The sequence below is a fragment of the Syngnathus acus genome, chromosome 23 (genome assembly GCF_901709675.1).
Source record: "Syngnathus acus chromosome 23, fSynAcu1.2, whole genome shotgun sequence".
Classification (NCBI taxonomy): Eukaryota; Metazoa; Chordata; class Actinopteri; order Syngnathiformes; family Syngnathidae; genus Syngnathus; species Syngnathus acus.
Window position 1 is genome coordinate 4,028,099 of NC_051107.1, and position 23,882 is coordinate 4,051,980.

At 47.9% G+C, this 23,882-nt stretch overlaps 4 protein-coding genes across 12 annotated transcripts; 2 read left to right on the forward strand and 2 right to left on the reverse strand.

Moving 5' to 3' along the window:
• Window positions 1-148: 148 nt before the first annotated feature.
• Window positions 149-9,784, reverse strand: kdm5a (lysine (K)-specific demethylase 5A). Its single transcript, XM_037242961.1, has 29 exons — window positions 8,840-9,784; window positions 8,104-8,181; window positions 7,789-7,911; window positions 7,552-7,722; window positions 7,299-7,478; window positions 7,141-7,219; window positions 6,975-7,066; window positions 6,754-6,912; window positions 6,546-6,665; window positions 6,329-6,487; window positions 6,085-6,266; window positions 5,857-6,019; window positions 5,665-5,784; window positions 5,403-5,597; window positions 5,158-5,339; window positions 4,969-5,093; window positions 4,742-4,892; window positions 4,550-4,670; window positions 4,302-4,478; window positions 3,987-4,165; window positions 3,775-3,913; window positions 3,514-3,693; window positions 2,857-3,417; window positions 2,573-2,731; window positions 2,383-2,511; window positions 2,166-2,313; window positions 1,879-2,099; window positions 1,281-1,760; window positions 149-760 (listed from the first exon to the last, which is right to left on the reverse strand). The coding sequence occupies exons 1-29, from the start codon at window positions 8,984-8,986 to the stop codon at window positions 482-484; spliced, it is 5,199 nt and encodes a 1,732-aa protein (XP_037098856.1). The 5' UTR covers window positions 8,987-9,784; the 3' UTR covers window positions 149-481.
• Window positions 9,785-9,950: 166 nt separating this feature from the next.
• Window positions 9,951-12,302, reverse strand: LOC119117040 (aldo-keto reductase family 1 member D1-like). 2 transcript variants are annotated; one of them, XM_037242984.1, is made up of 10 exons: window positions 12,073-12,302; window positions 11,803-11,970; window positions 11,612-11,728; window positions 11,469-11,546; window positions 11,191-11,313; window positions 10,932-11,041; window positions 10,697-10,862; window positions 10,536-10,618; window positions 10,401-10,459; window positions 9,951-10,223 (listed from the first exon to the last, which is right to left on the reverse strand). In XM_037242984.1, the coding sequence occupies exons 1-9, from the start codon at window positions 12,163-12,165 to the stop codon at window positions 10,417-10,419; spliced, it is 981 nt and encodes a 326-aa protein (XP_037098879.1). In that variant the 5' UTR covers window positions 12,166-12,302; the 3' UTR covers window positions 9,951-10,223; window positions 10,401-10,416. The 2 variants fall into 2 exon arrangements, with proteins under 2 accessions (XP_037098879.1, XP_037098878.1); XM_037242983.1 differs by having other exon boundaries at window positions 9,951-10,459.
• Window positions 12,303-12,442: 140 nt separating this feature from the next.
• trim24 (tripartite motif containing 24) lies at window positions 12,443-17,912 on the forward strand. Of its 5 annotated transcripts, XR_005096406.1 has the most exons (20): window positions 12,443-13,197; window positions 13,284-13,402; window positions 13,472-13,619; window positions 13,685-13,817; window positions 13,918-14,034; window positions 14,119-14,233; window positions 14,299-14,445; window positions 14,519-14,633; window positions 14,696-14,832; window positions 14,923-15,201; window positions 15,282-15,344; window positions 15,436-15,547; window positions 15,637-15,694; window positions 15,917-16,043; window positions 16,120-16,403; window positions 16,466-16,577; window positions 16,660-16,725; window positions 16,804-16,965; window positions 17,041-17,650; window positions 17,691-17,865. XR_005096406.1 is itself a non-coding variant. In XM_037242964.1 (19 exons), the coding sequence occupies exons 1-19, from the start codon at window positions 12,912-12,914 to the stop codon at window positions 17,581-17,583; spliced, it is 3,105 nt and encodes a 1,034-aa protein (XP_037098859.1). In that variant the 5' UTR covers window positions 12,443-12,911; the 3' UTR covers window positions 17,584-17,912. The 5 variants fall into 5 exon arrangements, 4 of the variants coding, with proteins under 4 accessions (XP_037098859.1, XP_037098860.1, XP_037098857.1 ...); XM_037242964.1 differs by having other exon boundaries at window positions 14,941-15,201; window positions 17,041-17,912; XM_037242965.1 differs by having other exon boundaries at window positions 14,944-15,201; window positions 17,041-17,912.
• Window positions 17,913-18,447: 535 nt separating this feature from the next.
• Window positions 18,448-23,821, forward strand: LOC119117034 (fibulin-1-like). 4 transcript variants are annotated; one of them, XM_037242972.1, is made up of 17 exons: window positions 18,448-18,633; window positions 18,698-18,818; window positions 18,885-19,020; window positions 19,082-19,232; window positions 19,422-19,514; window positions 19,579-19,668; window positions 19,730-19,867; window positions 19,934-20,065; window positions 20,192-20,335; window positions 20,452-20,571; window positions 20,630-20,755; window positions 20,827-20,946; window positions 21,010-21,141; window positions 21,207-21,330; window positions 22,386-22,528; window positions 22,589-22,723; window positions 22,792-23,821. In XM_037242972.1, exons 1-17 carry the CDS (start codon window positions 18,582-18,584, stop codon window positions 22,929-22,931), a joined length of 2,097 nt encoding a protein of 698 aa, XP_037098867.1. In that variant the 5' UTR covers window positions 18,448-18,581; the 3' UTR covers window positions 22,932-23,821. The 4 variants fall into 4 exon arrangements, with proteins under 4 accessions (XP_037098867.1, XP_037098868.1, XP_037098869.1 ...); XM_037242973.1 differs by having other exon boundaries at window positions 19,778-19,867; XM_037242974.1 differs by lacking the exons at window positions 22,589-22,723; window positions 22,792-23,821 and adding an exon at window positions 21,640-21,778 and having other exon boundaries at window positions 22,386-22,476.
• The last annotated feature ends 61 nt before the right edge of the window (window positions 23,822-23,882 follow it).

The window sequence follows — 23,882 nt, forward strand, 5'->3', positions numbered from 1 at the left end:
GCGGTTGAGGCGAGTTTACGCCAGAATGTACCCGGGGGCAAGTTATGAGTAGCCCCCCACCTCCTCCTCTTCCTCCTCCTCCCCCAGCACATTCCTTTCTGCAAAAGACAAAATAAACTACAGAATAATCAGCATCTGCAGACTACAATTGTTTGACTAGCAATAGTTTATTAAAAGGTGAGAAATCAAAAATGCCACAACCCATTATTTTAATTGCTTTGGAAGCTATATACATTATAAATAATTCCACTACATTACAACCATTTTTACCTAACCAGACAAGTCTGGAGGAGTTTGTTGATTGGTTATTGAAAGCGTGGGAGATATCTGGGCAGCAGTTGCTCGAGCTAAAACTCTGGTCGGGTCCAAGAACGCTGACAAATATTTGTGTGTTGAGGTTGATGATGCAAGAAGTTCGAGAAATAGGCTTCTACGTGGAAAGGGTCTATTGCCATCCTGGACTTTCAAGCCCGACGTAGTGCTAACTGTTCTGGGGAGGTTCCTCCGGCGGGTTTAGATGGACGGCGGTGGCGGGGGGGCGGGGCCAAGAAGCGCCGGCCGCCAGCAGTCCTGGCGCGGCTAGCATCGCCACGGTTTCCTCGGGGGTTTGGGTCGAGCCGCCTCCCCGCCTGGACCCGACGGCCTTGAGGGAGCAGTCCACGCAGATGTAGTCTTCGTTCTCGGCCATTTCGCAGGAGACGCCCACGCACACTTGGTGGAACCACTCGTCGCAGCCGCCGTCGCATTGGACCCAGTCCACCTTGGGCACCAAAAAGAAGGTTCTATTGAGCCGTCTGGCTTTTTTTTTTTTTTTTTAAAGTAAAAAATAGACACATATGAGTCAGCCTAATTGGCTTAAACCAGTACAAATAAAATTCCGCTCGTGCGGCAAGCCTACCAAATCTCACGGCTGTGATTGGCCGTCGCAGACTGGCCATTTGTTAACTTAGTGGCGAGCCTCATGCGGCGTCTCGCAAGAGCTCGGCGACGGCTCGACCTGTTAATAAGTTACGTGTAACTCTCTTTATGGTGTTCTAGTGCTGTCGTCAGCTGTCCGTATACCATCGAAGTTCCATGAAGTTCATTTCGGGAACTTGTTTGCGATTAACTCAAAAGGGAATTCCACAAGCACGGGAGCTTTACAGTGAATCGTACAGTTAAGTATAAACATGGTGGAAAATATTGCTGACCGCACTCTGACATCTGTTAACATGTAATCTGTCGATATGTCTATCAATTATTTGTAATGATTGTTTTTTTTTTGTGTGTGTGTGTTTCACCTTGTCTTTACACGGTCTTTGACAGTTTTTGGCCGCGCACACGGCGTTCTCGTCGTTGGAGTCTTCGGCACCGGACCACTCGTACTTCGAGGGGATGTCGAGAATCTTCTTCTCCTTCCTCTTCTCCAGCCCTTCTCTGATGGCCTCTGCTTTGGCGGCGGCTTTCTCCTTCCGCTTCCTCTCTTTCTCCTCCTTGGCTAAACGTTTAGCCAGCTGCTTCATCTCCCGGTTCTTATCCAAGCCCAGTTTCAGCTTCTTCTTCTTGGCTTTCCCACCGAGGCTGAGCTCCAAGCCGGCTCTTTTTAGTTCTTTGGACTTGGACGGTCGCACGCCGCCCAGCGTCCCGGCCGAGGACATCAACATGTGATGGTGATGGTGGTGGTGATGGTGGTGCTCGGCTCGCTCCAGCTTCCTCTTCCTCTTCTTCTCTGAATCCTTGATCTTCATTTTCAGAGACTTCTCCATTGGACCGTCATCAGGCTGTAGAAAAAAAAAAAAAAATGTAAGTGAAGTTATAAAAAAGATTCTATCCAGTTAAAAATAATTCAAATTAATTGGAACATTGATAGCCCTCAGTCTCCACAAATGGTGCCTATACCTCCATAACCTGTAGGAATCTCTCCTCCAAGGGGGGATGCGTGGCCTGCAGGATCCTCCAAATGTGCTGGGTCTCATCTAGAGACACTTCCAGCAGGTCACCAAGCATCATCAGCTCCTCAAGCTGGGCCTTGGCTTGCGGAGACAGCTCCAGCACCGGCGGCTCCAGACTGCGAGGTACCAGAGGAGTCTTCCTGGGCTGCTTTCTTGGCGTTCCCACATCTGGGGGAAAAAAATAAAAAATTTATATCATGGTAAACAATCGTTTGGGAATCACTAACGCCTTACTTTGCACGACAGACTTGGAAGCTGAGGAGTAGGCGTGTTCGGCGCAGAACGAAGGCGTGGCCGTCGGCCACATGTGACTAACCACCTCTTCGGACTTAACCGGGATCTCGTCGTCGCAGAAGAGGTACGGTTTCACCTCACCTGGGTCCTGGAAACGCAACAGAATTATATGTAAGGCAGAGCGTTTACCTCAGATTGATTTCATGTCCGGGTTTACCTTCATGTCGTAACCGTACGTCTCCCGGATGTCCTCATCTGAGTCCGTCTCCTCGTCGTCGTAGTCCACAGACTGGCGAGGCGACGTGGCTCTGCTGAAGCCTGACTGCTGGAAGGTCTGGATGTGACCCTAGAAGACAACAAGGTTCTCTCAAGTTTCGTCTGATGGTGGATTCCAGCCGTGGTCTTACCTGCAAGTCGGGGTTGGCCGCGGCTTTCTGCAACTCGGCGTTGATGATCTTCTCCGTCTTCTCCCGTGCGGCCTGCTCCACCATGCGCTGGCTCAAAACGGACAGCTTTGCGAGAGCCGACGACAGTTCCTCCGTGGCCAGAGCTCGACGTGCCCGGTCCTGGTAGCAACGTTGACCGTTAGTTAACATAAGTTCCTCAGTTTTTCCTCACTCGTGGGTCATTTTGGTTCTCAAATGTTCAGGGTCCAGGAGAGGTGACCCCAAAAATGTTTGAGAAGCCATACCTGCCAACTCATGGCCCTCTCAGTTAAACACTGGAGGGCCTCGCCTTCTGGTAGTCTCACAGGAAGCTTCTGCAGCGACACCAGCAGAGACAAGATGGTCTCCAACCTCGGCCGCCTGGACCGTTGACACAGCGGGCAGAGAAATTTGGAGTCCTTGCTATTGCTCTGCCAACCGGCGCCGAGCTTCTTCTGCGTTCCCGTCTTGGGCAGAGGCACGCACACACCGTGGAACCAATCCTTGCACAGCTCGCACTGCAGCATGAACCCGCTGGCCGTTTTCCGACAGAGGCAGAACTTGACCTCCTCGATTCGATCCGCCATGGCCATCTTGGCCAGGTTGGCGGCACGAAGCGAGTGGATGGCTTCCACCTCTTTCTGCTCTTTGGCTTTGAAGGCAGCGACCACGGTGGAGGGGTCTCGCGACTCCTCCGGGTTCTCGTCCACGTCGCTCAAGTTGTCCGGGTCGAAGCCTCCCCGGTCTTTCTCCATCAGCTCCCTCACTCGTTTCCGCTTGCTCTTGCTGTTGCCGTACACGCCGATGTCCACGCGAGGACTGAGAACCTTAAAAGACCATATGGATCATCACGGGAGGTACTACAATCACTATTTCAAATTTTATTTTATTTTTTTAACGCTACCTGAGATGCGACATCGTACCTGGAGTAGAGTGTATGTCGAGTTCTTTTTGAGAAAGGTGCGGCCGGTCCTCTCCCTCCAGGCTCGCGCCGAAGCAACCTGCGACTCCACCTGGGCCAGCGGATCGAGACGGACGGGAATGGAACGACCCCGAGCCAGCAGGTTCTCCAACTGCTCCAGGTAAGCGTAGCTACTCCCGCTCTGTGTGGAGATAAAAAAAAATCTTTGTCACTGTGAACTCAAGATGAAAATATTGTTTTTGGAACGGAAGATCTTCTGTACCTGAATCGCGTCCACCTTGGCTGTCCAGTCTTTGGCTTTTTGCAGAGCATCTCGTAGAGCTAAAATATTGGGTAGGTATGCTGGAATGTTCCTGGCCTCCAGCACGATACTTTCCAACGTCACCATACTGTGCCGAGGTCTTTTGTTTAAAGACAATGAGGCAGGAGTGACTCATCTTGCTACTTTTAAGCAACACATCTGTGGAGAAATACCTGGCCTGCAAGCAAGCACGGGCCTTGTCCTCCCATTTTTCAGAGACGGTGAGGATCTCCTGCAGTTCAGCCATCGCCTTCTCCACGGCGAGATGGGGAGCGAGGCCGACCCCGGAATCGATGAGCCTCTTCATCAGCTCCAGGGTGACGCGGTGAGGCTCCGTCAAAGTGACGCGCACCTTGAAAAGACCACAGATGTCGTTTGAAGACTTGTTAGAAATATTTTTCAGCATAGATTATTTATTTTGTGGATCCCCATGTCACGGCTGTGTTCCCGGGAACCCCAGTTTGAGGATCACGTATTTCAAGGCCAACCTCATCGAGCCAACGGGCCTGCTGGAGCTCCTGTTTGAGGCGAGGAAGCTCAGGTAACTCCACATCTAGCCCGCTGCCCATGTCCAGAAGGGCCTGGAGCTTGGAGGAATCGGGCAGTTCGTCCGCCAGCGCGACCTGGGCTCGCTCGTGGAACTCTTCCACGTTCTCAAGTAACTCCTGTAAACACGTGCGAGGCAAACAATCACTCCATCTTTTTTTTTTGTCAACCCATTTTTGGTGATACGAACCTTCACTTGTCTGGCCTGGCTGATGACGCAGGGCAGCTTGTAAAGCTGCTCCACAAAGGCCTTGAGCTCGTCCACAGTCAGCTTGCTTCGGGTCCGACTGCTCTCAGAACGCAGGCGGCTGCTGTGGGTTGGCGAAAAAAAAAAAAATATGGTGGTCAATGCGTTAATGTCTCGCTCGTGTCGTCACCTTACCTGTGTCTCTGTTTACGGCTGAGCAACATCTGAGCTACGGACGAGCAGGTCTCGGCCTCTTTCACCATTTCTCGGAGGCGGCGGAATAGAGAATTCTCCGGGTACTTCCTGTCCTCTGCGTCCTCCAGCAAAACCTTCAGCTCAATTAGATCTATGGGAGAGAGCCAAATTGAAATTGGATCATTTCCCACACAAAGGAGCTGTGAATAACGGAGATGGGTGGAAACCTTTTTTGTTCTTCTGCTCTGCAGCCAAGGCCTCGTTGATCCTTTTTGCCCAAGTGTCGTACGACTGCGCACGATTCTTCACGCCGTACAGCATGGCGGGAAACTCCTCCAGATTGTAGCGATATCTGAAGATGACGATGTGTACCTAAGCTAAGTCGTGCCCCCCAAAAATTTTTTCGAAGAGCTTACCTGAGGCACTTGTTGCTGAGAGGGCAGTCGCAAAGATCTGCCGCGTGGTGGAGACAAACTAGTCGATCCGGAGAACAAGAGCAGGTGAGCGCCGAAAGGAAGCAGGTGGTCTTGCACTTGTGGCACTGCCGCTCGTCGTCGGGGACCAGCTCAAAAACTTCCTGCTCGGAAGACAGCACCCCCTACAGGCAAAGGACAACAAGTCAGTTTTTTGAACCACAAAATGTTGGGACAAAATCACCGACCATTTCTTGCACTGTCTTTCTGAGCTGCGTCTCCTCGTCCAACATTTCCCCCATCTCCTTAACGACGGCGGCGGCCAGCTCCACGTCCAGGCTCTCCGGATCGGCGGCCATCTTGCACAGCAGCTCATCGTGAGAGAAGACGCAATAGCGATGAAGGCGTCGGTAGTGGGCCACGCACTGACGGCCCATCGGTAACTGCGAAGGACGAAATCGGATTCAGATTTTCACGGGACTCGTTCGTGAACCTTGGAGGACGCCTTACCCAATCGGCGGTGCAGAAGTTAACAGCCTCGGCAAAATTGTAACCCTGATTGAAGCCGCTGTGGTAAGCTCGCGGGAAGGTCACCACAAACTCCCCTGCGCACTGATTGGTCCTGTACACCTAGAAAGGAAACATAATGTCATTAATATCATCGAAAATAAAAGTGGATGGAGTGTGGTGGAGGTCACATACAGGCACACCGTGCTCCATGAGGATGTTGGGGTTCATGATGGTGACCAGCTGATGGAGGAGGTCCGGCTGCGACTGAAACAACTCGGGAGCTAACTTCTTCATCACCGCCTCCAGCTGCTCCGCTGCCGACGCCGGCACTCCGTACCAGGTCTTCGGCTCGCCCCTGATGTCCGAAAACCGGAGTTGAAACTTTTGCGACGGCTGACGAAGACGAGCGTCCAATCTCACCAATGGAGGAAATTAATGGAGTAACTCCAGTGGTCCTCGATGTGCCAGCAGAAGGAGGAGAAACACATGCCGACGTAGAGCCAGGGCACCTTCATGCCTGAGATGTCCACATTGATGTGCGTGAGGACCGACTGCTCCAACACCGGCATGTTGTTTAAATTCCAACCAGAGTTGGCGTATTCCTAACAAGAAAAAGATCCATGACTATTTGTAACCCTGTAAAAAAAAAAAAAATCTCGCTCACCTCCTCATCTCCCAGCAGCCTCCTCTTGCCGTCTCGGACGGGGAACCCGCTGCCCACGTCCTTCGAGCTGATGTCGGCGCCGTACTCCACGATGACGTCCTCCTCGATGCTGCTCACCAGGCGCCAGAATTCTTTCTCCACCAGCTCGGTGGGCACCATCTGCGAAAAAAAACTTTTAACATGTGTACATGAAGGCTGACGAAAATCGTTTGCGTACATGGACCGGCATGTTGAAGTAGTCCGACTTGAACTGGTCGGCCATTTCTCCGAAACTTTGGAGCGAGTATTCCCTCACCGCCTGCTCAAAGCCAAACGCCTCTCTGGGCTTACTGCACTCCTACGTAAGCATAAGAGGGGGGAAAAAAATGAAACAAAAAAAAAAAAAAATACAGAAGGGAAATTGAGCATAGTCGTGTTGGGTTTACCTCGGCGACACACTTGGGGCAGCGCCAGTCACCTTTGGGGACATCATGGAGAGGTGGAATCAGGCAGAAGGTGTGGTAGCTGTCGTCGCAGCCGTCGCACAGGAGCAGGCGGTCCTCCTCGTCGCCACGCCCGCACATCAGACAGAAGTATAGGTCGATCTGGAGGTACGGACCATGTTAGGAAAGCGACCGGAGTTGACAAAATGTAGTCCCACACTCACAAAGTTGACTTCGAGCGTCTCCTTGCGTGGTCTCATTTTGATGGCGAAGGCTTGAGCTTTGAGGTGACGATGTTTTTTGGTGTAGCCGTCGTCTAACGCCAAAGGGAAACATTTTTAAGCATTTCACGACGGAAATCAAAAATGTGGGCCGATTCGTGTTTCTTACCTGCTGACACAATTTCTAAGTCCACCATCTTGGGACTGGCACCGAAGAGTTTGAGGCCTTTGGGTTCTTTGTTTTCCCTCTGGTAAGACACAAACGAAACATTTACCTTATGTAATTCGGTAAACAGGATAAAAAAAAAAATCCTTCTTGACACCCGCCTCTGATTTAAGTCGCCTTGAGCGTCTTTCGGCCAACGGGCGCTCTTTCACCTGCGCTGCATCAACCTCTCCGTCTTTGTCCTCGTCTTCCTCTTGCTCGTCCTCCTCCGTGGCCTCCTCGCCGACTCCTTCATCGACTTCCTCGCCGTCGTCTCCATCCTCGTACAGTTGCTGGATGCCCTAACGGGACGGGAAACGTGCAAACGGCTGAAAAATAATATACCGGGGGAAAAATAAATAAATGATGGCTTACGGTTAGAGTGGCTCCGGACTGGAAGAGCTCGTAGGGGTAAAGGATCCTTTCGTAATGGGACCGCAAGAGTGAGCCGGTGCCTTTCCCTGGCGGGAAGCCCATTCGGCTGCTCACTTTGGACCACCTCTTCTCTTTACACGCGGTCACAAAGCCACCTTCGGATGACACAACCTGAACAAAAAAAAAAAAAAGATGTTGAATATTATACAAATAGAATCCTTCATGCAACAGTTTTACCTTGCTGAGTTGATACAGGTCTAGGACCTTTCGCTCCACGTGGGGGAAACGAATCTTGGATCCCTGCAGTTCCCAGAATTTGGCAATTTGATCCAGAAAATTGAGCTTAACCCGAGTGAGTGCCTGGAAGCAGATGAGAGAAAACCGGAAGTGAAGAACAGCACCCTCCTATTCTTTTTATTTTCCTCATGCACTGCAATACAAAAGTACATCTAGTGGGGAAATGTTGGTTCATTTGAATTATCAAGCCAAAATATAAAAATGAAACATATTTTTCTTATTTATTATTTGTCATAATAATGATTATAAACTCACCTCAAGTTCATTCAATCTTTGGACTCGAGGAGTAAACCGGAAGTGACGCACGTCGCACGCAAACGGAGGCTGCCAGTCCTTGCAGAAGAGGAAAAAAAAAAAAATGAAATAAGTTGACGCATAAAAGTAAAATAAGAGGCGTAATCGCGATTTAATACGATTTATAGCATTCACTTCACTTCATTCACGACGTTTTGAGGAAATGGTGACTTTGAAGTGGGTTGTGGTCACCACAGGACCTGCCCACTTTTTCATCGCTGTTTTTTTTTTGTGTTTGTTTTGTTTTGTGATTAAAGCTTCTCGTTCGTATAAAAACAATTCCATCGAGGAAAAAAAAACAAAGTTTAAAATGTTGGCTTTTAGGCCTGCACAACCGACAAAAATAAAATGAGGCGTGACTGGGCTACCTGAGGCCCAACGTCGAGTTGACGTAGCTAACGTAAATTAGCTCGATGAATACATCAAATGTGAGTGGAATTTCTCACTATTTTCCGCCTTTAATATGTTTTTTGGGCGGTGATAATATAAAATTATGCTATGGAAGGTAAAATGAAGGAGTATGAGTGGTGGTGCCCACAATAGAAGCCTTGTGTGACCTCTAATTGGAGTGATGGGAAATGGTCCTGTTTTTCTAAATACAGGCCCATGGAAAAAATTGACAGGAAGAAAAGAAACCAGAAATCAACTCATATGAGTTTATGTTTTCGTGTTGTTACGTGGATGTTTTTCTATTTACCTCCGGGGGTCTGATCTTGCAGATGCCAGTTTTCTCAGCGATGGGTCGGATCTTGTTGATAAATCCAAGGGGGTCCGAGAAATCCTCCCAACTTGGCTCAAAAACGGGACATTCCGGAGGGGGCACAAACTCGCCGATGGCAGACATGTTTGGATGTTTTTTTTTTTTTTTCCCTCCCCCTCAAGAAGTCTTGTAAATGTGTTTTAGTAAATATTTCCAAGTTGCTTTCACCAGGCCATGACTGAATCCAAATGTTCCTCCTCGCGTGGAACTTCCTCCATCATCTTCCTTGGTGTAAAAAACGTCAATGACGTTTCGGATAAGGGATGAAATGGAGCTATTTTGAACGTTATTCCAGCTAGGATTCATGCAAAAAGCTTGGATTTGCGGCGCTTTGTCGCCTCACCTACAGGGTACAGAGGGCAGTGTCAGTCCAAAACGCCATCACGCTTCTCTCACGGAGGAGATAGACGATCGGGGTGAGTAGACGACTTTCTCCATTATTTGATGGCAAAACTCATACCTTCTTGTAAATTCAAAGAATTACAATCCAGGATGGCGACGTTAGCTGTAAGTGCTAACCTAGCTCGGTGTGTGTACCTGTGTAACACATGATCTCTTCGCGATGCTGCACTTCCAACCGAGCGGACTCACGCCGAGCAGTATTCAGCCACTGAAGGTATTTCGATCTTTTTGAAATTATCCATCACTAACCTCCCAAATTGGTTAGTATTGTACATTGTTGACTGATGCGTTCATTTGCCTCCGCCATTCATTGACGCGTACAGGAAACTAGCATTAGGGGGCTAATTTAGTTAGCTTAGCTACCAAGCATTGCGCAGCTAACGTTGGCTAAAAACTTCGATTTGCCAGGGTTAATTTGAAATATTGTGGCTACGGAACTGGTACTCGTCGTGGTTAAAATGTAAAAAACCGAATTGTTATTTTTCTGATGTCACTTTTTAAACATCGTCTGCCCCTGTTTGGGCTACATTAGTTGAGCTAGCGCCGTCTGGCGGTGTGGAGTCGTCATTGACGCGTTTAAATTTTTCAAAATATAAACAAAACCTTAAAAAAAAAGAAAACGAGATTAAAATGATTATTTTCATACTTATTTTGTTGAATAAACTTTACTATGTCGAGCAAGGTACATTTGTACATGTTGTACAGACATGTAATAACAAGCGTAATGAAGGTAAAATGAAGCTTATTGATTGATATTTCATGGTTGGTATTCAAAATAATTCATAAAAAGGAAGGGTTAGTGTAAAAACATACAGGAATAATGAGATACAACAACAAAATCATTAAAAATGTAACATAGCTGATTGCAAAAGATTTGAAATCACATCATCATGGGTGTGTCCGTGGGAGTGAACTGGCCCTAACAAAACAAAAGGAAAATTTTTGAATAGTCAATATTTCAATATAAATTTAAAAACACAATATTTTATATCATTGCCCCTCTCGAGATCATATTTTTGGAAGTTTGCCCCCACCCTGATTTATAGAGAATACTCCAAACCACATGCGATATGATTGTGGAGGAGCCGAAACATACTTCATAAAATTGTTGTTTAGTAATCATCATGAAATGGATATTCAGGATGGTCGGCCCACCTGTTGAATAACAGAAAAATATGAGCTATATATTAATTAAAATGATACCAATGCCAGAGTACACACGTTTACCCACATGAGGAGTTCCACGAAGCGAATATTCTTGTTCAAACCCTCAACAGCCTTCATGTCCTCTTCAGAAATGCAGAAGTCAAAGATCTACACAGATGGCGCAATTCCAGATGATTTTTTTTCTTTTTTCCAAATTCCACGTTACGCTTAACTCGTAAAACAAACCTGAAAGTTCTCCTTAATTCGAGACAGGCTGAAGCTCTTTGGGATGACCACAACTCCCCTCTGCACGTTAAATCTGAGAGCAATCTGAGCTGCCGTCTTCTTGTACTTTTTAGCCAGCGACGCGAGAAGCTCGTCCTCCAATAACGGCGGGCAGGTTAAGTTGACCCTGTTGGTAAATGCATCTTAATTTCTTTTTTAAACAAAACTGCTTTTTGAGAAAGATGCTCCGCAATACCAGGATGCATCTCTGGATGTCCCTAATGGGCTGTATCCCACGATGACAATTTCTTTCTGCCTGCAGAACTCCAGCAACTTTGGCTGAGTGTAATAAGGATGGCATTCAACCTAAGATGTAATCATCAGGATATAATTAGTAACACCAAAACAATTAGTCCAGCAACATTCTCCCTTTGTTTAGTATAAGGACCCCGGACAAGGTTGCGCAATCGTCTACCTTGTTCAGGAAGTGTTTTTTACACAGTACATATTTGCACCTGATTTGAAACCGGTTTGTGTTTCAGTCCAGGTTTGTTGAGGATCAACTCCAGCTGCCGTTTGTTGAAGTTGGACACGCCGAGAGATTTCGCCAACCCGGCGTCTTTGCAAGCTTCCAAAGCCTTTTTTTTTTTTTTGCCAGGAGTGGAAAATAGTTAATAGCAAACAAAATGTAGAAAAAAGACTCTAAGCAAATATTCGGAATTCTCAGTATTGCCCTTACCTGTTAACAGTTAATACTTAACTTATTAATTAAGGGGTGCAGTTTGATTCTCACCTCCCAAGTAGCACAGAGATCTGTGTCATGATAAATGTACTTCCCGTTCTCATCTTTGGGGTAGAAGTTATCTCCCGGCTGCAGAAAAGTCATCAATATTCATCGATAACTAATTTGGCAACGCGCGTCGCGTCAAAGTGTACCTTAAACGCCGTGGGCAACTCGATGATGTATAAGTCGACATATTCTAATTGTAATGTCCTCAAAGTTCTCTCCAGAGCAGGTCGGACCAGTTCTGGCGGATGGAAGGTATTCCAGAGCTGCACAGAAATACGGCGTTTAGAGATTATCAGTTCTTGAATTGGTGAGTGAGCAGTTCTCGTGTATTGCAAACCTTTCCGCAGTAGAAAATGTCTTCTCTTTTAACAGTTCCATCCGCTATTTTGTCCCTGATGGCTTGTCCCACTTCATGTTCGTTGAAATAAACCAAAGCACCATCAATGTGTCTGTATCCTGTCTCAATAGCAACTTTCACAGCATTGTATGCAGTGTCTTTTGGGGTCTTTTGGGAAGGGGGAAAAAAAAAAAAAAAGTCCGTTCATAGTGGTGTAATAATTTCAAGTTATTTCCTAATCATCTCCAGATGTGGTGCAATTTTTCTTACCGTGCGTGGATCTGCGTAAGTACCAAGTCCTATCACAGGCATGCTCATCCCGTCGCAGAGAGGGACAGCGTGACTCTCAGCTGTCAAATTCATTTTTATAAATGATGAGAAAAATAATCAAAATTTCCCAAGCTCTGCAACATGCGCACGGAACGCTCCACGCTGCAATATCTGATATTTAAATCTTGCAGCAAGCTGTGCTGCGTGCACTTTGGCCACAGTAGGAAACCCCACCCATGTCCAAAGAGCGAAAATGTAAACATAGGAGGTGGAACAGCAGGCTTACGTAGATAATCATTTAACTCCAGCCATCCATGTTTTTTTTTGAGTGAAATCGGATGATGGGGGCCGTGTCGCATGAAAATTGGCATTCTTAGTGGCGTACTGTCACTTTAAGACGCCGCGGTGCATTCTGGGTAGCTTGGCTAGCTGTTGTGGTCAAAGAGAACCGATGGCTCTTTTTCTGACATTTCGGCTTCAATAAAACGTATGTAACGTGAATTATAACGTTTATTCGTTCGGTAGGGTTTTAATTAAAAGCAATTTTAATTTATAAATATTGTAATTGTCTGTACTGGACGACTTGAAGGGCAAATTAACGTGGAAGCTACGTTGCTAACGATGCTAGCCTCCCAGTGCCGAATCGTTTTTAATACTTCTCATATAAGCTTGTTATTAGTGCAACTCGTGACTAATATATGATTAATAGACAATATATGATAAATATGATATGTTTGCCATGTCCCGAAGTATAACATGTCAAAGTAGGCTGGCCTTTGTTTCCCAACGTTACGCTACAATCGATTGACCTCCTGGAATAATCAATAGGTGTTATTGAAATGGATCAGAGTGTCAAAATTACTGCCAATGACGACATAGTCATCATCGTGGAGAACGAGGCAGAGAGTTTGCCCCTTGGGGAGGAGAGACCGAAGCCACAAGGCGCATTCGGGCTCATGGACACCTGCCCCATCTGCAAGTTGAGTTTTCATAACCGAGAGCCCAAACTGCTTCCTTGTCTTCACTCGTTCTGCAAGAGATGCCTGCCGGCACCGTTCAGGGGGGTCGAACCCAGAAGGGACCACTCCCTCCACCCCCTCGGCCAAGTGGAAAACAACAAACAATGTGAGTCAAGCATCCTCACCAATATCACACTGTCAATATTAATTCTGGAGGATTCAGAGGACTCATGAGATGATCTTTCCATCCAGTGGGTACCATCCGTTGCCCGGTTTGCCGACAGGAATGCTGGGAAATGGACATGTTGGACAACTTCTTTGTCAAGGACTCGGCCGAGGTCCCGAGCAGCACCATGGAGAAAAACAGCCAGGTTGGGCGGCTGAACTTGAGACTTCAAGTCCAAGCGCTGGCCTGACAGTTTTTTTATTTCTCCCGGCAGGTGTGTATGAGTTGTGACGACAACACGGAGGCCACGGGTTACTGTTTGGAGTGCGTGGAGTTCTTGTGTGTGACCTGTATCGAGGCGCACCAGAGGGTGAAGTTCACCAGGGATCACACAATCCAACAAAAGAAAGAAATGTCACCAGGTAATGAAGCAATTTGACATTTATGATTATTTTTTAATATATGGACATTCCCTTCCCATGTGCAGAAGCAGTAGCTGTCTCCTCCCAGAAGCCCGTTTTTTGTGACATCCACAAGCAGGAGCCGCTGAAGCTTTTTTGCGAGACGTGCGATCGACTCACCTGTCGAGACTGTCAGCTGCTCAAACACAAGGATCACAAGTATGAATATCATCAATCAAAAATAAAATGATGTCATCAGTGATTGATTCCCGTCTGAGGTTTCTCGGGTTGATTTTGCCGAAATATGGTTTGTGTCTAGCTATCAGTTTTTGGAGGATGCGTACCGGAACCACCGACAGTATCTGGAGAACATGACGCAGCAGCTGCAAGAAAAAAGGAGAGCCATCGAGGAGGTGTCCAACTGTATCAGCAGCGGGTATGTCCGATGTTCCCGCGTCGTCGTGTGTTATATTTGTAACAAACCTTGTTTGATTTTTATCGATTTCTTTTTTTTTTTAAGACTGCAGCAAGTTGAAGAAAACCGCAAATCCGTCACCAACGAAATAAAGAAGGCTATCTGCAATCTGATTATGGAGATTAACAGAAAGGGAAAAGTTCTCGCCAACCAGCTTGAGGTCGGTTTGACTCGCTCGGGAACGTTTCGGACGAACGACTTTGCCCCAACGTGTTCATTCCACAGACTCTTACCAAAGATCACGAGCTGGGTCTGAAAAAGCAGCAGGACGAAGTCAACCTGCTGCGCCGGCAACTGGACCACGTGATCAGTTTCACCAAGTGGGCCACGGCCAGCCACAGCGGCACGGCGCTCCTCTACTGCAAGAGATTGGTGACTGACGTCATGCTCGACAGGAATAAATAATTGTGATATGTGGAGTCATCAACAAAAAAAATCTCTTCAGATTTTATTCCAGATCCACTATCTGATGGGCACCAGATGCAATCCGTCCACCATCCCTCAGAGTTCTGTCCGCTTCCAGTGCCGCTCCGGTTTCTGGGCCTCAAACGTCGATCTGGGTAAGTCCGCTGAAATGGACAAAGGGTCCCTGCTGATTTCATGGCTGACTTGTGCTCTCCAGGTTCTCTGGTGGTGGAGAGAAACTCCGCCCAGCCGTCCATGCCCAACCAACAAGCAGGTCCCAGAGGAGATCTGGCGAGCGGGGCGCTGTCGCTAGCTCAGCAGCGCCAGAGCACGCTCGCCCAGCTGCAGATGCAGGTTGGAAGACTTCCCTTGGCGTCGCCGCTGCTGATTGGATAACGCCAGACGTGAAATATTCGCTCTTTGCTTTGACAAATCCTCTCTCAGGTTGACAAAATTTCCCAGCAGCCCCACAGGCAGGCCGCGTCCAATCATTGGTCCTGGTACCAGAACGCCCGGCTCCCCGGGCCGCACGGATCCCACGCCCCACCGGGCCCACCGGGCCCACCGCCGCCGCCGCCGACCAGACCCATCCAGGGGGGCTCCTCGCCATCTCAGGGCCACAGCAGCTTGGCGCAGATGGGACGGCGATTCGGGACCGCCCATGCCAACACGAAGAGTCCCAACTCGTCAATCCTGCCCAACACCGGGTTCCCGACTCCACAGGTACCAAACCAGATGTGGAAACTAGATTTGTCAACACGGCTCCGAGAAGTATAAAGGCTTATATTCTTTTAACCGCACAGGGGACCTTTCGCTATCCAGCTCACATGTCCGCTGGAGGGGCCTCACATGGACCGTCAAACCAGGTCAGTCTGATCAATTCCATGCACTGCTTTTGTCACGCCCCCTCCTCCCTTCACAACGTGTTTTGATTTTTTTTTTCTTTTCTTCCTTCAGCGGAACATGGGAGACTTCAGCTATCTGAAGAGGGTCGAAGCCGGTGGGCCGGGCCCGTCCGTTAGCATCACAATGGCGAGAAGCCTAGCATCGGCGGGCACTGACAAACTGGGTTAGTTCAATCCCATCAATACAACAAGTGATGCGATATTTTCCGCTTGTGAGAAGTAATTTTCCCCTTTTTTTGTGTTATTTGTCAAGTTCAAGGAAGGCATAACTCGCCCATGATTAAACCGACATCTTCGGAACGAAGCGGAGGGTAAGACATGCTCAAACCTTTCTAAAAGCCCTCAGACTCCAAATTCACTATCGGCAAAAGCATATCCATCTCGATTTAGAACACAATTGGAAACAGACGCAAGAATCCCTTGTGCCGCTCTTTAAATCATTTTGACTCTCTGGTGACCCCTACTGGAACGAGTTGAACGTTGCAACAACGACAATGTATTTTGAATCATATTCTCTGTCTTCCTCGGGCAAGGCCCCCGTCCTGGAAGCCGAGCACCGAGACGCCAGCCGCTCCCTCGGCCAAGCGACGGAGAAGGTCGTCCCCGGGGCCCATTATCATCATCAAGGACGAACCGGAGGACGAGGATGAAGTCCGTTTTGTAAGCGCTACTCCGCTCTTTGGGCGTTCCAATATTTCCTCTCCGCCAACACGCTGTTTTTGTTTTTCTCGCCTAGGTGCAGTCGAGCCTCCCCGACAGCAGCACGGGGGCGTGTCCCACCCTGCAGCTCAAGATCGGCCCCCCTTTCTCCACACGCCAATCCGAGTCGGAGCAGGCGAGCGAGCCCCGCCCTCAGCCCGGCGCCCAGCCGGCGTCGGAGAAGAGCGCCGCGGCGGAGGACGACCCCAACGAGGACTGGTGCGCCGTTTGCCAGAACGGAGGAGAGCTGCTGTGCTGCGACAAGTGTCCCAAAGTTTTCCATCTGGCCTGCCACATCCCTTTGCTGCACGAGTCGCCAAGGTAACAAGCCTGCTTCTACCTTAAATATATTTTGCGCTCCTCGTGTAACGTGTCTCTCTCAGCGGCGAGTGGTTCTGCTCCTTCTGCCGGGACCTGGTCTCACCCGAGATGCAATACGAATGCGACAAGCAGGACACGCAGGCGGGAGAAAGACTGCCACCTGTTGACCAAAGGGTGCACCTTTATTTTTTATTTTTTTATTTTTTTTGAATACGCTGCAGCAACTTTAACCCCCGCTGTTCCTTGTCGTTTGCAGACATGCGAGCGGCTGCTTCTGCTTCTCTTCTGCAGTGACTTTAGCACCCACTTCCAGCACGCATGCGTAAGTCCCGTTGACAGAAATAAGTCAAGTGGAACGTTGGAAAAAGTGTTTTGAAATTAGAACAACTCTCTCCGACAGGAGTCCAAAAAATATAAAGAGGTGATCACCAAGCCGATGGATTTGTCTCTCGTGAAGAAGAAGCTGGAGGGGAAGACGAGCGACGGCAAGCGTTACCTTACCCCCGAGGAGTTTGTCGCCGACGTGAGGCTCATTTTCATGAACTGTGCCAAGTACTACAAGGTAAACGGGTGCAGATCGCATAGAGACGAGAACTGTTGATTTATCTCCATTTCGTTTTCTGTATTATGATTCCAGGCGACTACTGAAGTGGGCAGCGCCGGCTTGTACTTGGAGGACTACTTTGAGGAGCAGCTGAGGCTGCTTTACCCCGACAAGGTATTCCCCGGCGAAAGGGAAGGCGGCATGATCCCGCCGCTGGAGGACGAGATCGACGACGACGACGAACAGCAGCAGCAGGAAGGCGCGGCCCCCTCGGAGGCAGCCGCCAGTTCCGTGGCGAACGCACCCCCACCGGCGGAGGAGAGCGCGCCCCCGTCGAAGGAAGCCGCAGAAGACGAGCTACCGACGAAGGAGCAGGCGACCGACATGAGCGAGGCGGGAACAAAGGCGGCGACTGAAGACGGAGCAAAGCCGCTCCCAGAGGACAAAGTCAAGCAAGAGGACGAAGCAGAAGTCAAAACGTCCGAAGCGGCCATCGGCTCCCCCAACGAGGAACGCACCCCGCTCCCTAACGAGCAGACTTGCGATGTCACGAAAAGCCAGGAAAATGTCCCCGAGGAAGAAATGCAGGAAGAGACAGCGGACACCAGCGAAGAAGTGGAGGAAAAAGAAGGCTGATGACATCTTTTTCGATATAGGCCCATTTAAGCATGTTATTTAATACGGACCGGAAGCTCTTTGTGAGATTCTGCAGGGTGGACAATTTATCGTTGTCATGACTCAAAAGTCAACAACCTCATCCATGCACGAGTCATCTTTTGTTTTATACCTCACACTTCTTTGTTCTTGCGCAATAGGATTTTTCTCTTATCAGTGTTGTATTCATTACGACGATATATGTTCTGTACAGGTTGAATGAAGCGCACCCATTTAAATAATCCCTTTTGATGAACAACAAAACAGAACGTCTTAATCTGCTTTTTTTTATCGTCGCCTATGAGCTCATCAAGCAAACAGCAGCCTTGTTTTATCTTTTGCAACCTTGTTTTTTTTTTTTTTTTGCCTCATTATCAGCTGCCGATAATTCCGAGACGTGAGCAACCCGCTCACTGAACGTCCTTGTTCTTGTTACACATCGCAATTCCTTCCTCTCGGGACAAGATTGCGGCGAACATGATAGAAACGCAGCAAAGAATCTGGAGTTCTTGTTTCTGTGGGTCAAAAAGATAAAAAATATGAAAGCTCTCAAAAAAAAATGAAGACAGCTGAGTACTTAAAATGTATTTCATGAATTAAATTTTAGTTTTAATAATTAAGGTAGGGGAAAAAAAGCCCATATTTAGATTAAATACAAAAATAGCGCATTCAATTAATATTACAAAATTTATTTCAAAAGTTTTATTCAAAAATTATACAAATGTGTTATGAATGTTTACTTTTCGAGTTTGACTTTTTTATCGCCAATGTTCATTGATGATCTTACATGCAAGTTAACGTTCTTCCATTTTTTTGTTCATTCAGTGATGATGCACTTTTTTTCTCGCCTGTGCTGATGACATGTGAACCCATTCCAAGCCCCTCCCCTTCCACCACCCCCCCACGCGCACACTCCTACAATTACCGAGACGGCACGCATCCTTCCAGTCGACACGCACCAGAAACCAGCGAACGACCCGATGGCGCTGTGGACTATCTTTCTCATCATATACTTCTTTCCTCATGGGCACGGTAAGAACGCTTTCCTTTTTTTGGATTTATCGCCGCTAATCACATCCAATGTCGTCCTTGTTAGAATCCGCCGACTTTCCTCATCCGCACGCTTTATACGGCTGCTGCCAGGACGGCAAGGAGAGGGCTCGAATGGTGCCCAACTGCGACAACCTTCCCTTTATCTCCCACTTCCACGCGTGCAGGTGAAGATTTTAGTTCAGCAATTATCAAAAAAAAAAAAAGTTTTACTTCATTGTGTTGTGTCACAGGCTGGCCCAGGAGCAGTGCTGTTTCGCGGTGGTGGAGCAGCAATTGTGCCAAAATGGCGCCAACTTAGCCACCTGGCAGCAGGCTTGCGAGAAACACTTCTTCACTGGGAACACTTTGGAAGTTCATATCTCCAAGGTGACACATCTCCTTCCAATGATCTATTTCTACCTTTGATTATAATCATTTGTGTCTTCAGAGGTGCTGCGACTGCTGCATGTTGGGCATGGCGGCGTCAAGCCAAGACCCGACTTGCGGCTTGACGTCCACGTCGCTGGGGAAAGATTGCAAGCGCATCGCTCAAAACTGCTGCGCCCATAACGGCACGGAGGGATTTAATTCCACAGCAGGTGACGCACGCTTACATATTTTTTTTCCATTTTTCCTGTGGACTTTTAGAGAATGTCAAATCATTTGTGATTATTTCAAAACGCCATGTCTGGTATCTCTCTTATCTGGGTATCATTGAAAGTAAGGACATGTTCCGAACAATTTGTGTCACCGCAACAAGTTGTGTTAATAATTTTTTTTTCCTCTAGTGAATTTTACCACGCCATTTACAATGAATTCTACCATGGTGCCTCCAGTGAATTTGACCATCGTGCCTCTCATGGAACCAAACGGCTGTGCAGGTTTGACCTTAATGATTTTAATAAAACCTCCAAAAAAAATAAAGCTTGTCTCTCTACTCTCCAGTCATGAATTGCACCCAGCGTTGTCTTGAAGAAGCCACGTGCGCTTGTTACCTCGGTTACCGCCTGCGACCCGACGGCGTGACCTGCGAAGGTGAGTTCTCTTCTCAAGTCACGAATACGTTTTTCAAATATGCCTTCGATTCCGTCGGCAGATGTTGACGAGTGTCTGCTCGGCGTCCACAACTGCGTCGCCGGCCAAGCGTGCATCAACACGGAAGGCTCGTTCAGCTGCCGACGGGAAATCGGCTGCGGCGCCGGCTACGAGCTCACGGACGATAACCGGTGTAAAGGTAACGCGTCAAGAAACGACGAAACGACGCCATCCACTCAACGATCTTTTTTTTTTTGTATTCCAGACATTGACGAGTGCACTTTGAACATTCACAACTGCAGCTCAAATTTCGAATGCAATAACACTGAAGGTTCCTTCCGATGTCACCCGAAGTGTCCCTTGGGGTACCTTGAAGACGCTAACGGCAACTGCTTTGGTAGCTAACATGACACGCGAAAGTTTTACTTTTAACCGAGCTAAAAAAATGACAGGTTCTGAAAAGTATGCTTGAGCTTTTTTTTTTTTTTCTTGGGCTACTTTTGACACATGTACTCCTCTTTAGACATCAACGAGTGCGTGATCCACTCGAGCGTGTGCCAAGCTAGCCACACGTGCGTCAACACGATTGGCTCCTATTTTTGTAGTAAAAGGACCATCGAGTGCGGACGAGGCTATCGCCCGAACGAGGATGGCACGCGCTGCGAAGGTACGTGCGTAAATGACTCGCAGGATATGGGGGAGGCAGTACCCCGCGTCCCCCACCCTGTAATTCCGCCACTGGTTGGAAATCTCAAGACTGCAATTTGGGTTTTCTTTCTCTAGATATCAACGAGTGCCAGACGGATGTTTGTCGGGGCCACGGCTGCGTCAACCTGTTGGGCTCGTACCGCTGCAACTGCAAAAGTGGCTTTGTGTTCAACACCATCAAGAAGCTCTGCGAAGGTAAAAATAATCCTGAACGTGCCTTCTCCCAACCAAAAAAAAACATTCCACTTTGTAGATGTCGACGAATGCAAGTATTACCCCAGGAAGCTGTGTGCCCAGAAGTGTGAAAACACAGAGGGGTCTTACCGGTGCAGCTGCTCCGCTGGCTTCAAGCGATCCTTCGATGGCCGCAACTGCGAAGGTGATGAATTCAAAATGTCGCTATGTCAATATTGGCTCACCTATTTTGGGTCGGACTGGATTTTTCTTCAGATATCAACGAGTGCGAGTCCAACCCGTGCAGCCAGGAGTGCGCCAATGTCTACGGTTCCTACCAGTGCCGCTGTCACCGTGGTTACCAGCTGAGCGATGTCAATAGGACAACATGCGAAGGTGAAGGGAGAAAAAAAAAAAAATCCGGCCTGGCACACGTCAACAACCTGTTTTAACCGTCAGATATCGACGAGTGCGCCCTACCCACCGGCAGCCAAGCGTGCGGCTACCGTTGCTCCAACTCGCCCGGGAGCTTCGAATGCTCCTGCCCACCGGTGGGCTACACGTTAGCCTCGGATGGGCGCACATGCCAAGGTAAACGAGCAATTCCTTTACTCAAACGTGCTGCTCTGTATGTAATCTTTGCACTGTGCGTTTAGATATCGACGAGTGTGAAAGCGGGAGCCACTCTTGCGACGATTCGCATAGCTGCTTTAACATCCACGGAGGATACCGCTGCGTGGCCTTTCAGTGTCCAACCTACTACCGGCCAGCGGCACATGGGTGAGCACATTTTTTTTGGTATCCTTTTTAGATCTGGGCCATGAATTTGAAATAATAAAAAAAATTACAACATCGCAGTACACTTTTCAACCTGCCAGAGGGCGCTAGTTAACCATTGACCGGCTTTCTTGGCAAGCTGGCTTCTTTCCATCCCATCTGTGTGGCAGCTTCTCATTGTGAGCCTTTTTATATGTATTTGCAATTAAGCCGTCAAAAAAAAAAAGCACGTGAAAATGACCTTTCCATACACGCACAGTACCTGCTTCTTCTCTTCAACATTCCTGTTTCCGAGAGTTTTTTTTTTTCCAGCAGGAAAAATAAGTTCGTGGGTTTTGGGCACCTCGGGGCCCCGTCCAGCATCAGCACGGCGACCCAATTAGAGGTGGAACGGCCGATGATGGATGGTGTCCGTGAGGGTCGGTGTCAGGCGATTAACACTTGATTTGCCGTAAGTGACACTTAAAGCGGTAGCCGCGTCGCTCAGCGGACACTTTTTGGAGACTCCAACTTTCCAGCGAGAGGTTGATTGGAAAAAAATATAGCATGACCGCGGCGATGGTAAATCTTTGGGTTGGAGGGGCCTCCTTGTCCAAATAGCGCATTAATCATTGAACATACAACATGACAATAATTACAGTATCTCTGTTTTGGACTCTTATTTTTGGAACTTGGCTTATTGGGGATGTGTATTATTTGACAAAATGTTGACCCTGCGCCGGTGATGTCACTGGATCGCATCAGTATAGATTTTTTTTGGCACGGAGTGGCCGACCACATGGTCTTGGCGTTGGAGTCGCTGAGCGACTTGGACTCTCACCTGCTAGCTGGCTCCGGCCCCTGTGTGCTTTTTCTGCGGTCGGGTTTTGAAAGCTCCACTGTACTCACTCGGGTAAGTGTTACTCTTGAGATGGAGCGTCGGGTTTGGATTCATCCGGAGGCGCTCGGAAAGGCGGATTACTCAGACGGCGGCTTTTTAATATCGAAGGACGGATTCGTACTCTGCGGTTTCTGCTCACGTGTCTCCCGCTTGTTTTGTCCCCCCCCTCCCGATTCAGATTGCCCAACGAGGACTCGCTCAGCATGCGTTGCCATAAGTCCTGCAACGCCAAAAACCAGGAATGCGTGCAAGAACCTGTCAGAATGGTCACGTACACCGTCCTCGCGCTACCCAGCTACAGGGACCTCCAACAGCCCGAAGGTGAATCTTCCGCTCAATGCCATAGAATAAAATGAAATAAAAAAAAACTCCCTTCCACAGAAATTGTTTTCCTCCGGACGTCGCTGCCGTCTCATTTCACCGTCGGCGACGTTGACGTCATCTTTGAAATGCTGAAGACGGATGAGCACTTCTCCTACGACGTCGTCAAGCGCTTTTATGAGGGTTACGTCATTGGTAAGACAAAATCATTTCTTGTCCCGTGACACCGAGATGGCGTCAAACCACTACTGTCATTTTCCCAGGTGTGGTGCGGCAGGTGAAGCCAGTCGCCGGACCTCGGGACGTGGAACTACGGGTGGCCTTGAACTACTTTAAGTCGGGATTCGTCTCACACCGCAACGTTGTCGTCATCTACATCGTCCTCTCCGAGTTCTGGTTCTGAGCTCAATCACTCATACGATTGATATGGTCTTTTTTTTTTTTAATGTAGATGAATTTTATTTTTCAACACAGGATGACAGTATCTAGATAAATGAAGAAATATATGCAATAACTGTAAACACCAAGAATGTTCTTAATCAGTTTTGTAATGTTCTCTGTATTTTTCATCGAGCAACTGTACATAGTTTTTTTTTTTTTTTTTTTTAATGTAAAATGAGTGCTGAAAATGTGTACACTGGAATTTCTCAAAATTAGTTGCGACTATGTAAGACGGATTGTCACTAAATGCGGGCACTGTTTTTTTGCATCCTCCACTGCCTGCAGAAATCAGCCATCTTGCAGCTTCCAAAGACATCCAAGTCTCACAAAAATTTCCATGTAACTCCACACCGCCAGTTTCCTCAACAAACTTCCAGTTTGGTGAGGATATTTCCAGTTATTACCGCTCACAGGGATGAATAATCAGATATACAATACTGGAAATGTTTTGTTCTGTAAATAACTCACGTTAAAGATGAAAAATGGCTCCAGGGCGAATACTTTGCCACGTATATAATCAACTGATCTGACTTTGACCACCACCGTCGTGTTCCACGTGGCCAACCAAAACACAGGGGGCAACCATAGCGGGGGGAAAATCCTCTGATCTAAACTTCACCACACTGCATGGAAATCCCAGATGCTTGTCCTGTGGCAACAACTGTCCCACAACTTGTCTCGGATAAATGAAAATCTGCTCTGCAGACTTTAAACATTGCACTCACTCAATGGATTTCATATGTCGGTTTAGAATTATTAAAGGGGGTGGGTAGTAATTATGTGTAATTAAAACGTTACGGAAGTCAGGAGAGGGTAAAAGCTACAATAAATGTTATCTGCTCCATTCATTCACACACTTGTACAATTTGTTTTCATTGAACTGCGTGAAATATGCTTGAAAACACTGTTCTGA

Excerpts from the sequence above, each read along its gene's own strand:
- kdm5a (XM_037242961.1), bottom strand. The coding sequence starts at position 8,986 with ATGTCTGCCATCGGCGAGTTTGTGCCCCCTCCGGAATGTCCCGTTTTT. Across the intron at positions 4,671-4,741 it reads AGCCGTAAACAGAGACACAG|CAGCCGCCTGCGTTCTGAGA; the intron begins GTAAGGTGACGA and ends GCCAACCCACAG. Across the intron at positions 1,761-1,878 it reads GATTCCTACAGGTTATGGAG|CCTGATGACGGTCCAATGGA; the intron begins GTATAGGCACCA and ends TTTTTTCTACAG.
- LOC119117040 (XM_037242984.1), bottom strand. The coding sequence starts at position 12,165 with ATGAATTTGACAGCTGAGAGTCACGCTGTCCCTCTCTGCGACGGGATG. Across the intron at positions 11,729-11,802 it reads ACATTTTCTACTGCGGAAAG|CTCTGGAATACCTTCCATCC; the intron begins GTTTGCAATACA and ends ATTTCTGTGCAG. Across the intron at positions 10,863-10,931 it reads ACATCCAGAGATGCATCCTG|GGTCAACTTAACCTGCCCGC; the intron begins GTATTGCGGAGC and ends ATTTACCAACAG.
- trim24 (XM_037242962.1), top strand. The coding sequence starts at position 12,912 with ATGGATCAGAGTGTCAAAATTACTGCCAATGACGACATAGTCATCATC. Across the intron at positions 15,548-15,636 it reads GGCGGGCACTGACAAACTGG|TTCAAGGAAGGCATAACTCG; the intron begins GTTAGTTCAATC and ends TTATTTGTCAAG. Across the intron at positions 16,578-16,659 it reads TGCCACCTGTTGACCAAAGG|ACATGCGAGCGGCTGCTTCT; the intron begins GTGCACCTTTAT and ends TGTCGTTTGCAG.
- LOC119117034 (XM_037242972.1), top strand. The coding sequence starts at position 18,582 with ATGGCGCTGTGGACTATCTTTCTCATCATATACTTCTTTCCTCATGGG. Across the intron at positions 19,233-19,421 it reads GGGATTTAATTCCACAGCAG|TGAATTTTACCACGCCATTT; the intron begins GTGACGCACGCT and ends TTTTTCCTCTAG. Across the intron at positions 20,756-20,826 it reads CGATGGCCGCAACTGCGAAG|ATATCAACGAGTGCGAGTCC; the intron begins GTGATGAATTCA and ends ATTTTTCTTCAG.